The sequence below is a fragment of the Gymnoscopelus microlampas genome (assembly GCF_963454915.1).
Source record: "Gymnoscopelus microlampas genome assembly, chromosome: 17".
Lineage (NCBI taxonomy): Eukaryota > Metazoa > Chordata > Actinopteri > Myctophiformes > Myctophidae > Gymnoscopelus > Gymnoscopelus microlampas.
In genome coordinates this window covers 7,475,115-7,487,682 of record NC_139954.1, presented here as the reverse complement: position 1 = coordinate 7,487,682, position 12,568 = coordinate 7,475,115, and the positions used below count along the sequence as shown (strand labels likewise).

Below are 12,568 nucleotides of genomic sequence, written 5' to 3'. Positions count from 1 at the left end.
TGCACTTTTTGGCCAGAAAAGAAAAACATTTCACCGGAAGGAAAACATCCACCGTGCCCCCTACAGATCTGGTCAATGGAATTCTTCTATTGACAAGATCTGTAGGGGGCGCAGTGGGGTCCCCAATGATTAGCTTAATGTGTAGTCTCGCGTGGTCAGAGTCAGACTGTTGCCTCCCACAATTTTCAAATAGCATTTTGGAGATTGTGTGGAATAGTTGTCTGGCTACGCGAGACTACTTATTGTGCATTGTGCAACATTGTTTTCTCACTCAACAGTAAACAAACAACAACATACAACATACAGTATTAATGTAGGGGTATAATGCACATTTCTAAAGTGACAATTTTATGACTTAAGACCTTTTTAAAACCAAATAGTCAAATATTACGTAAGAAAGAGGCAAACATTCTGAAAATAGCCTATCTACAACTCGAATAACAAGTTATTTGTTGTAAAAGCTCAGGCTTGTTACAACAAATACCTGAATAACAACAACGCCTGGCAGTGAGGCATTGTGTGGGCTATTTTCACAATATTTCACAATATTTATTTATCTGTGGAACTGAGTCAAACTAAATGCCTACAAATCCAAGTGCTTGTGAGGGTGGGGGTGGGCAGTTGAAAATTAACAAAACTGGGCACTTTGGAGGGATAAAAGGAAGAGTGGGCACCTCAATGTTACATTTGCAAAATGGTCAATGGTAAGCATACATGATTTTGAACATGCACAGTACATCATATCATTCATTATCTCTTGTTTATGCCCAAAATGACTGACAGGTTTTGTATTCATTTGTAGCAATTGTAGAAATATTATAGGCCGAATGTCAAATGTTCTCATCATGTATACTACTTTTTTTAATTTATTGATTATTTTTATTTTTTTGGTAAAAGAATAGTCAATTTAGCATTGAGGTAGAACTGGTCTAGTGCCTTGTGTGTGTGTGTGTGTGTGTGTGTGTGTGTGTGTGTGTGTGTGTGTGTGTGTGTGTGTGTGTGTGTGTGTGGGGGGGCTGCTGTGGTGGAAGAGGTAGGCTAGGCTACTCAGTTTTTATACTCTCTGTTCCAAGTAAAAGTCCTTCATTCAAAGTTTTACTTTAGTAAAAGTACAAAGGCAAAAGCAGTACAAAAATTCAAATAAAAGTAGACCTACTCATCACACTATCCAGGGCCTTGTCCTGCTGTAGGCCTGTTTTGAGTGTCTACTGTCTATGTCTCGGCCCCCTACAGCAGTTCTGATTCTATATATAGAAAGAGAACGTGGTCAGGTCACACCGTTGAAAGTAGTAGCTGAAAATCTCTGGGCGGGGGGTTGCTTGTTCTTGATTGTAGCCACGAGGAACATCCTCTTGAGTTCATCTACCATGTCAAGTTTGCACACCCTCCTCATCCCATACAAGGCATTCCAGGCATTATACTGCACAGTAGATACGTCATAGATGGCAGATGTCACTTGCCTAAATATAGAGTTCTCTTTACATTGACCGGAGTTCCCAGGGGTCTATACCAGGCCCCTCCTTTTTCCCTCTACACCAAATCTTAAAGCTCCTTACACACCGGGGGCGATTTTTTTCATGCGAATAATACGTTTTTTTTAAAACCTTATAAAGTCAATGCAAGCTTCCATGGAGCGAAAAAGCGTCTTTTAATTATTCGGAACGAGTCCGAATTTTGCGTATATTCGCATAATCGCCGGTGTGTAATGACCTTAACAGCTAAAACAGAAGATCTACAAGCTCATAGCACATCACAAGTTCATGTGGTTAACACAATGGTTAAACCAAAATGCATGGGGATCCCTGGCACATGTGTTCAGATGGGGGTCTGCCGCCAAATACATATCAATTTGGGGGTCCTTGACATGAAAAAGTTTTGAGAACCACTGGGTTCTCAAACCCAGTGGTTTGGTTTCATGAGGTCAAGGAGCCTCCTTTGGCTCCTTGACCTCCAGATCCTCTCCATACTGTATTGTCAAGTCAATGTGTTGCAGCACATCGTTGATCTCTTCCTCTTCTCTATGATCTAACGGCAGGAATCTCACCATGCTGTAGTCATCGATTAGACCACAGATAGCTTTAGTCAGCTTCCTGAACTTCTTGCCCCGTAGCGTGACGGAGTCGACCCCCATCATGGAGTACGTGTCGGGCTCCAGGTGCTTTTCTAAGGCCCGCTTGGCCTTGGGGCTGAGCAGGTCCATCTTGGTCATGACGTTAACCTGGGGAATCTCCAGCGACACCATGGCACTCAAGGCGGCCATGACTCCCGAGACGAACTTGAAAGGCTCCGCCATGAACTGGGAGTCGACCAGGAAGACGCCGCACACCCTGAACTCCCAGCGCTGCAGCTGCTCCGCCAGCTGCCTCATCACGGGGAGGTGGGTGTACAGCTCTATCTGACCGGGGCAGTCGAAGAGGATGTAGTCGTCCTCCGCCTGGCCGAGGTTCTCCTCCAGCCAGTCAAAGTTCTGGGCGAGGTACTCCATGCAGAAGACCAGGCCCCCGTTGGGGCCGTACCTCAGAGACTCGTCCTCCATCACGTCGTCCACCCGGATCAGCTCGCGGATATCCGCCGTGACCGGATAGTCAAAGTGCTCGGCCGCCGGGTCCAGGTTCACCACCTGAACGGAGCGTTTTATGGCCTCTGCGTGTTGGATCATGGTGGAACAGTAGGTACTCTTTCCACTTCCGGCTGGTCCAATCACTAGTTGTGCATAACGAGGCATCTTGCCTCTTCTTCCTCCTCACAGCTCTTGTTTTATTGGATCTTGTTTATTTGATACACTTATTAGTTTTAACTCTTGCTCATTTGATTTCCCTCTTTGTCTCATCTGTTTAAGAAAGTAGGTAGCTGATATATTGCACTTTTACCTTAGCGCTAGGTATACTCTTAGAAGAGAATGCACTTAAGATGTATGGTGATTAGTAGTTTTCTTGCCTATCTGTGTTGAATGCACCTATTGTAAGTCGCTTTGGATAAAAGCGTCTGCTAAATGACTGTGATGTAATGTAATGTCACAGATTTAGCGGTGACAAAGTTAGATGTTATTCTACTATGCACATTCAGACATCCTGCTGTTTTGTCGAGGCTCCCATGTGGGACCTCCAACTTCAATGAGGCCAGTGTGTGATGTCAGTTGTCTATGACGTATCTATGACATCATGACTCCATATTTGGGTGACTCCATACTTGCATGAGGTTTCAGCCTGATACGACCTTCACTGACTTCTATTTTTATAAGATTAAAGTTAAACATTTAAAAGAAAAAGAAAAACATGTCATTGCTGTCAGGCAGAAACCTTTATCTCCATATTTAAACTTTTTATGTTTTTTTCCTCCATGAATTAAGGCCCTACTTCATAAGAGAATCGCACATCCGATCTACAAGCTCACGTAATTACCTTACCCTACATACACAAGGTTTCCACCCAACAGCAACGACACATGGAGGTACTTCACCTACTGGCAGCAAAATAAAAGTGGTTTGCGAGATTGACAAACACACTTACACACACACACACACACACACACACACACACACACAGAGCCATGCTGTAAAAACGGACGCAGGCAACTTTTCAGTGGTGGGAAGGAACCACAAAAATATGCACCTGAATGACACACTTCTACACTGCTGATATAGTTTGAATGACTATTAAGGAACAACTTACATACCAGGTTTACACCATTTTACACCCATAGGAGCAGTGTGGCACAAACTAATTACAAAATATCGCCAAAAAAAGAAAAGCGGTAACCCAAACACAGGCATCAGACGTTAAAATATCCTCTGCAAATGTTTCATTAGAAAGATTGACACTGACACTGAATACCATAGGTGGAAACCTTGTATGTCCAAAACTGTTTTATATCATTTTAAAAACATTTTGAAATAGTGAAAATAGCAGATCTACAAGCTCACAACCCGTCGCAACGTGTTGTGAGCTTGTAGATCTGCTAACTTCACTACTTTTGTGCTACACAATGATGACAAATATGGAGATCCAATGTTTTCTGCCTGATAGCAACAATATGTTGCATAAACCCTCCAATAATTAACACCATTTTAGCCAGACCCCTACCTCTGAACAAAATAATGTTCGAATAAATCCATGAAGGTAAACTTTTACTATGTAGTAGGGTATTAAGGACCAATAAAGACTATGACATTACTATTGCAGTTTCTCCTGGCTTGGGCCCACTGACTATAGCAGATGCATTTCCATTTTGTCTTGAGAATAAGATTTCACCCTTGAATGATTTGCCTCTACCTGAACTATACGACACAAGAGGTCCATGCTAGTACACTTTAATAAAATGTAAAAGTAAACTCTTTGGTGTCTTACTGGATCTTGTAAACTTACAGTAGAACAATATGCTTTTCCAGTTCACTCTGCACATAAAGTTAATTGTCTCCGCCAGGCCGAAAGGCATGGCGAGAGAGTATGTTTTCCACCCCGTCCGTCCGTCCGTGTGTCCGTGTGTGTGTGTGTGTGTCCGTCCGTCTGTGACCAGCTAATCTCCGGCACCGTTGGCTTGATCGCAGCGAAACTGTGCACACACACTCCCTGGATGCCAATTCAGAACCTTTGCCCCAATTTTTTCTCATGGGCCTTTTATAGCGCCACCAGGAGGCCGATTTGTGCAAAACACATTTTTTTCACAGTACTCCTACAGATTTTGTCCAAAAATCACGCAAATCGGTACACAGTATCTCTGTAGTCATTAAACGAAACGGGTCTTTCAGATTTCTCATATTCCATCCTGATTGGCTAAAAATATCTTCCAAAGTTTGCAGGAGTGCTCCGTTTTGAACAAAATGCCTCAAATCATGAACACAGCATGCAATTTCCGTGAAATTTTGCACGCTCATTCCCATTAGGCCGAGGAAAAACTACCATTTGAAAATTTTCAAATCAGCCTCATGGTGGCGCTATAACAGGCCGGTTCGTGTTTTTACCTATAATTGCACCGATTTGTGTAAAACTTTGTATGCACACTCCCTAGAGGTCAAGGAAAAACCTTTGCCCTGCATTTTTCACATCTGCCTTTTATAGCGCCACCAGGAGGCCGACTTATGTAAAACACATTATTTTATACTACTCCTTCCAATTTTATCAAAATTTCACGCAAATCGGTACACATGATCTCTATAGTCATGTGATCACGACGGATGTGTTTGATTTTTCATATGCCATACTGATTGGCTAAGATTGACATCTAAAGTTTGCATTATTGGCTTGTTTTGAACAAAATTCCGCAAATCATGAACGCACCGTCCAATTGTGCTCAAACTTTGCACGCACATACACACTAAGTTGAGGAACAAATGCCACCCTTTTAACATTGGCCTGTTATAGCGCCACCAACAGGTCTAATTTAGCTAAACATGTTTTTAACAAAATGCCTCAAATCATGAATGCAGTCAGTGTCCGATTGTCGTGCAAGGCCTAAGAAGAAATGGCAACCTTTTCATGTTGGCCTATTATAGCGCCACCAGGAGGCCACAATAGCCTACCTGACCTGGCGGAGACCTGTGCTCCGAGGAGCACTTTTTCTAGTTATTAATGGTTTCAGGCTGCCATCCCATTGGAGGAAAGAATTGTACTAACATGCCATGGGACCCCATACACTTTGTACATTCAGTGAAATAGATGAACTTAACCATTCCCAATTTGTGCAGGGTAACTCCTAGAGCCCATTTGAGAACTGCCCTTACATCTCTAGTGCATGAAGTCTTCGTAGTGAGAACGTCAATTAAAAGTTAAACAATTAATACATGACAAAACCTGAGACTGCTTGACATCGTACAACAAATATATATTTCTTTATTTACAAATTAAGTTACAAATGACAAATTTGCCAGCATAGTTGACATGCATGATTAAACCTGATACCCCTGTGCAAGCACGACCATCTCCACTTCAAAACTCCTATACTCCTCTCAACTGCAGATCTAGTGCTGCAGTGGGCATAGTTGTATTTCTCCTCTGCCCTGTAGGATGGGTTCAAGTAAGGTGTCATGAGCCACTTTCTCAGTGGGTAGCCGGAGTCCCCCAGTAGCATCCCTGAAAACTGTTCAGCCTCAAATTCATCCCATATGCTGGATCGTTTTAGGATTAAGCTGTTTGTGAAGATCAGCGTCACAAACCACTTGTGGATTGATTGAATGGAAACCCTTTCGGTTCACGTATGCATTCTCATCCACTGACGCTTTTATTTTGGTCCCATCTATACATCCAATCAAGTCTGGAAAGCCTGCCACAGTATGGAACTTGTGTCTGGTGTAATTCTGTTTTTTTGTTATCCACTGGCTTGTACACAAAATCATTGCGCGTGCACAGGGCGAGCGCAACCCTGCGCACTGCCCTGCACACGGTATACTTGTGTATTTGGATGGTATCACCAATTACATTTTGCACGGACCCCGTTGCAAAGTAACGCAGGGCAACGCACACTTGAAGACTCGGGGGAAGCGCACCGTTCAAGTCGCAGTTGTGCTGTAGGTCTGCCGCTAGCATGTCTGTTATTTTCATAATGCCGTCTCTCTTAAAGCGTAGTCTGGCATAGATGTCATCTTCATAATTGTCCAGTAGATGTAATCTGTCTCGCAAAATGCGTTGGTGAGGATGGGGTTGTTCGTTATATTCAATGAATTTATCGATAAAATAAATACGGTCTGCCATGTTAATAGTTACTCCTACTGTAGGAGTGAGTATCTCTAGTTAGAGATACGTTATTACTAATGTGTGTAGTGCAACAACTTACATTTTATTAATGTGTAAGTCTTAACTTAAAAGCCATTTAAGCTATAACTAGGCTGCCGAGGATCCCCTTCGGGGGACCCCGCCTTGGGCGTGTCGCGCCCCGCCGGGCGGTGCGTCGCGACCGGCTCTGGCCGACCCAGACTTCGCCGTTTCCCCTCAGGGCCGTGGACTGAGGTATCTCTGAGTCCTGCCCGGTCGGGCGCGGGGCCCCCCGCCCCCGGTGCGACTGTCCACCTGGACGGACTGCCCCCAGTGCGTCCTGCGGGGACTGGCCCTCGTACAGTGGGTGCTAAGGGTCGGCGACGATGTCGGCTACCCACCAGACCTGTCTTGAAACACGGACCAAGGAGTCTAGGGCTCGCTTGAAACCCTGTGGCGCAATGTAAGTGCACACGTTTCTTGCCTACGAATTGGCCCAAAATCCACCACAGCACATGATAGCGTGGTTGACATAAAAATATGGCCACTCTCTTGGGCTCAGATTCTTCGGTTTACATGACTGCTGTGATTCTGGCTCAGACTCTCCAGTTTACCTCGCCGCTGTATTTAAGTATCTGTGTGCTGAGATTCTGGCTGAGATTCTCCGGTTTACCTTGCAGCCATATTAGAATTCCTCTGTGCCGAGATTCTGAATCAGGTTCTCCGGTTTACCTCGCAGCTGTCTTGGAATACCTCTGTGCCGAGATTCTGAATCAGGTTCTCCGGTTTACCTCGCAGCCGTCTTGGAATACCTCTGTGCCTATAGATTCTGGATGGAGGACATAGACCACAGGCGTCATTTTCGCCAGATAGTCTCTCAATGATAGCATCCCTTTCTCACCGGTCCAGCCTCCCTTCGCTTGTCAAGCACATTGTCCAAATTAAGGCCTAGTTCTGAGCCCCGCCTCCTTTGGAGCCGCAGCTGGAGTTGTGCATGTGCAGGTGCATGAACCTGGAGGTGGAGTGGGAGCTGTAACTGGAGCTGGACGTGGCGCAGGAATAGGCACTGGAGATGGTGTGTCCACTACCAAGCTATCAAAATCTTCCATGTTGATGGTTCGAGAACCCAACCTCATCAACGTCATCATTATTCATAGATAAGTTCTCTGGGTGTATATGGCTCCTCATCTTGTGTCTAAGTAAAGCAACAACAAAAAAAAAGGAGAGGGGGGGTGGGGGGGGGTTACAAAGCCACCAAAACAAGTAGGCTACAATCACATTTTCATTAACAAAACCTCAACATCCTGAAAAAAGGATAATTCAGCCATAAAACAAGTCATTTCGTGTAATAATAATCCACCCTCATAGTGATAAGCGTTTTGTAATTACTCAGAATCATCTTTGTCACATCACAGGTTGACAAGGGTGACTTTTCGTTCTCTTAACCATGTCATGTCTTTATGCACCCACAAGGTGGCAACGTTGTTCCAAGCATATAATAGCATTGCATCTGCCTTTTAATTTCTTTTTTTGGACAAATCTTGATTTTAATGGGGTCCCTGGCACACTATTTTCAAATGGGGGCCCGGGGCCAAATACATGTATAATTTGGACGAGGGTCCTTGACATCAAGATGTTTAAATTGAGAACTTGACCTAAAAGTGAGTCCAAGATTACGAAATTAGAGGTTTGGGGATGAAATTATGGTTTTATATTATTAATTTCCCACGCTACAAGTCTTTCACCACCCTACCAACACAAACCACCAACACGACAGATTAGAACCTCAATGGCCCTTAAACATTTCTCTATATTAAGTGCTTTACCCATGGCCACTGATGTTACAATTCTGTACGGGTCCTCCGAAGTACCCTTATCTTCCGTATTGTTCAATAATAAGCATTTTAATCCGATCGGTGGCCATTTTCTCATAGAGTTATAATGTATCAGAGTACAATACACCTCCCAACCGATAGGGGCACGTAGTTGAAAGCATATGGAGAGAATACGGAGAAATGGCCACCGGTCGGATTAAAATGCTTTTTTATTGAACAATACGTAATATAAGGGTACTTCTGAGGGGCTGTATATAGTTGTAACATCCGTGGCCATGGGGTAAGCACTTTATATTTGAAATATGAACGTTTATGTAGATCGTACGGGCCAAAAAGGGAAAAGTGCAAACACCAGGTTGAAGTTCCAGGCTGACACACTCACCAGACAATAGAAGAAAGAGTCAGTCCCCCACAGTGCGTCATCACAGGAGCAGCTGTAGAAGAGAATTCACACTGTCTGGTGCAGCCATAGAGTTAAAAATAAGGGTGCAGCTCGGACAATTAAAGCCTTTTTTCCGTTAAGGTGATGGTAGAAATAAGAGTGACTGACATTTCGATGCAACGATTCCCAGACCTGTCCACTAGGCTACTTATTTTTTATTCCATGGTCCACTCGCTCTTGTTTTGTCCAGTTAGCTTTGTTTGGGATCAGCTGTGTGATCTGTCTAATTACCTTAATTGGCATGAGCTATGGGATCTCTCTCTCTCTCTCTCTCTCTCTCTCTCTCTCTCTCTCTCTCTCTCTCTCTCTCTCTCTCTCTCTCTCTCTCTCTCTCTCTCGCATTAGGACAAAACCTCAAATACAAAAAAAAAGAAAACTCTTTAATTAAGTCTGGAAATTATATTTTAAAAGATCAAAGTGTTGACTATTAAACCATGTAATGCATGGGCCAACCTCTGATGAACCTCCCACAACTACATAAGATGGCATTTCTGACAAAGTTGACGTCTTATGGAGTTGACAAAATGTTCTCTTAATGCTAATAAAATAAAAATAAAATTAACCATCATTTTAAATTAGTTTGGATTTAGAAGGATTTGCGGTTGCGGAGTTGGCATGTTATGGTTGAGACACATCTGAAAACACATCAAAAAGTTTGTAAATTTGTGTTTGATAGATTATTTCTCTATTGTAGCAATGTTTTGTTTGGCAATAACGTTTAAATACTGTTGGAAAGTCTGTTTATTTTTCTTTAAAATGGTACCCTATTTGTAAAGAACACAAACATGACAAACGTTTGATTTAAAGCAAATTAATCACACAACTTTCAGCAAATTCTCATGTTTTGTGCAAAATATTGTGCATAACAACTGACACAAAACATCAATCAGTTCAATAGCACTGATAATCATGCTTTATTATTATTATCAATAATGGACAAAGCTCAGAGAGGCTGTGAAAATCGCTACACAAATCTAAATTCAATCAAATGAAAGTGCAGGGCAAACTGCACTGTGATGGAAGTAGGGAAAAGGGGAAGGGTCGAGATAAGATGATAAGGCTTAAAAAAAGATGATAAGGCTTTTAAAAAATCGAATCAAATCAAACACTAATGGAAACAGTCACTCTGTTGGATTTGCAGCTCGTCACTGCTTCTACCAGACCGGGACCCACTCAGGGTTTCTGGCTTCTCCAAACAAGGCACCGATTATACTTTAGTACCAGTTGACCTTTACCCATCTCAGTGCTCATATCTTCAGGCAGGGCTTCGATCCGGGGAGCACAGCCTGGAAGTAAAACATAAGGTTATGGTAGAATCATCATCATTGCATAGGTGAATACAGTAGAGTAGCCTATAACAGGTAATCTAATAAAAGGTAAATTAATACATTGAAATAACAGTTGTTAAATAACATGTTCTGACCCTATCTCTTGGAGGTGTAGCCAGCCTTGAAGTGAGTGTGGTGGTAGTGGTCAACTCTGGTCATTTCAGGGACATATGCCTTTGCAGCTTCCTCATCCTTGCGGCGGGATGAGAAGGCTGAGAACTCTCCTCCGGTCACATCCAGGGTGCCGTAGTCTGAGGCCTCTCCCTTGGCATTGGTGCACATGCAGCGGTAGGTGCCGCTGTCCTCTGCTTGGCAATCCAGGATAGCGATGGACAAGACCCCAGTCATATTGGTGAAGACGTATTTGCTGCTCTGAGAAATCGGAACGCTGTTGTGGCACCAGGTGACCTCGGCCTCAGGCCTAGCCCGAATGTTCAGGGTAAATTTGGTGTTTTGGCCAGTCGCTACACGGCGGGAGCGCATTCTGACAGTGATGCGGGGAGCGTGGTCCAGGCTGAATGGTGTCTGGGTGACTTCCTGGTACGTAATCTCTGCCTTCAGAGCAGACTTCCTGGCCTCCTCATAAGGGGACGTGCTGTCAAAGTGGGCAGAGCTCTCAAAACTGGAGGAAGGGCGGGAGGATCTCTCTACAGACCTGATGGGGCTAGGGGAGCGGGCACAGGTTCTCTCAGGGGTGGGGGACTCTCCCCTCTCCACTGCTTCTCCCTGCACCTCCACAGGAGGCCGGGCACGTGGTGGTCTGATCAGCTCGGAGACTGGACGCATCAGCTCGATGTATGTGGGAGACAATGACCTGTTCCTTCTCCTCATGAGCTGAGACAAAGTATGTTTCTTCTTTGGCTCTGTGACCTCGTGCCTGACCACCTGCCTACTCTCCACCTTCTCTGCAGCACGCAGGGCGGTGCGCTCATAGCGGACAGGGCTGCCGACAGGAGAGGCAGAGAAGCCCAGCTCCAGTTCATCCTCCTCAGTTCTCCTCATGGACAGGTAGTCATCCTCCGGACCAGGAGATCTCCTCCTGGATCTGAAGGAGGCCCCAGACTCAGGTGAAGGGGAGCGGCAGGCAGGTCGGACTGTTTCCAGATCATCCAGGCTCACTTTGGGAATGCGCCATCTTGGTCTGTACTGGTCGGTGATTCTGGGGCGAGGCACGACGTAGGACTGCTCCAACCCACACAGAGGGATGCGTCTCTGTCTCTTCTGCACAGTCCTCTCCATTCTCTGAGGAACCTCATACTGGTCATACTGGTCTCTCAACTTGTTCTTGTACCACTTCATGTCTGACAGAGGCACATAGTGTCTGATGGTTTTGTCTTCGTCCAGAGCTCTGCGATGGTGCACCACAGGCTCAGGAACCTCATAAGGCATAAAGATCTTCATCTTCTCCACCTTCTTGGTCTCTGACTTCTTCTCTGTGATATCGAACTCTCCCTTCACGTTCTTGGTGCTCCATGCAGGCTTGTAGAGCTCTGCAGCATAATCGAGAGCAGCCTGGGCCGTGGGGTTCAGTGGAACCGTCTCAGTGGCATCAATGCGCTGGGCCATCTTGTTAAGTCTTCTCAATTTGTTTCAGGATGTAACTATGTCTCTCCTCCTCACTCTTTTACTCTCTCCTGGTGTAAGTAAGGTCATCCACAGGCATCAGCAGCTTCTCAGAGCCACGCTGTGAAAAACTGAAGACAAACAGACAATATGAAGACTACCTGTTGTTGTGACATGTCTCTTATCTGGTTGTCTGTCATAAACCCAGAAACTATGGTTTTCCTGCATGCTTTCTTGTCCACAAAGTGTATTTGATCCTTTGTTAGATTTCCTTCATAATTTATCCCAATTTATTTTCACTTTGTTGTTCTTGTTTGGGAGACTGCAGTCTGAACAGTGCCCCCCAATGGCCATCATTAATACTATGGGCTTTCTGACAACTGTTTAGAGATTATAATAAAAAAAATAAAACCTGATTGAGCTTGTTGTTTGATAGCTGAGAGTTGGAGGCTAACATTCTCTTAGGTAAACATAAAACATTCTAATTAAAATGTAAAACAGCTGGCTAAATGCATTTTGCTCTTGTGAAGTAGTCAGTTGAGAGCTTTTGAGTAATAATGTTAATTTAAACTCACCCAGTATTTGTAGATGTAACAGGAAAAATAATAGTTTGTTTGGATTTTGTAGAATTCATTAGTTATGTATTCCTATGCGCCTTCAGACGGTACAACTTCACCGATCTGTGCCGGGAGCTGTTTACTGCCTGCCTCACTG

General features: G+C 44.2%; 2 protein-coding genes across 2 annotated transcripts; both read right to left on the bottom strand.

Moving 5' to 3' along the window:
* Positions 1-1,921: 1,921 nt before the first annotated feature.
* LOC311064253 (GPN-loop GTPase 3-like) lies at positions 1,922-2,725 on the bottom strand (the record flags this gene model as incomplete). The annotated part of the gene is made up of 1 exon (XM_084084087.1): positions 1,922-2,725. The coding sequence occupies one exon, from the start codon at positions 2,723-2,725 to the stop codon at positions 1,922-1,924; it is 804 nt and encodes a 267-aa protein (XP_083940213.1).
* A 7,177-nt stretch (positions 2,726-9,902) lies between these two features.
* Positions 9,903-12,568, bottom strand: LOC311065031 (titin-like). Its single transcript, XM_084085198.1, has 3 exons — positions 12,430-12,568; positions 10,387-11,985; positions 9,903-10,249 (listed from the first exon to the last, which is right to left on the bottom strand). Exon 2 carries the CDS (start codon positions 11,855-11,857, stop codon positions 10,388-10,390), a length of 1,470 nt encoding a protein of 489 aa, XP_083941324.1. The 5' UTR covers positions 11,858-11,985; positions 12,430-12,568; the 3' UTR covers positions 9,903-10,249; position 10,387.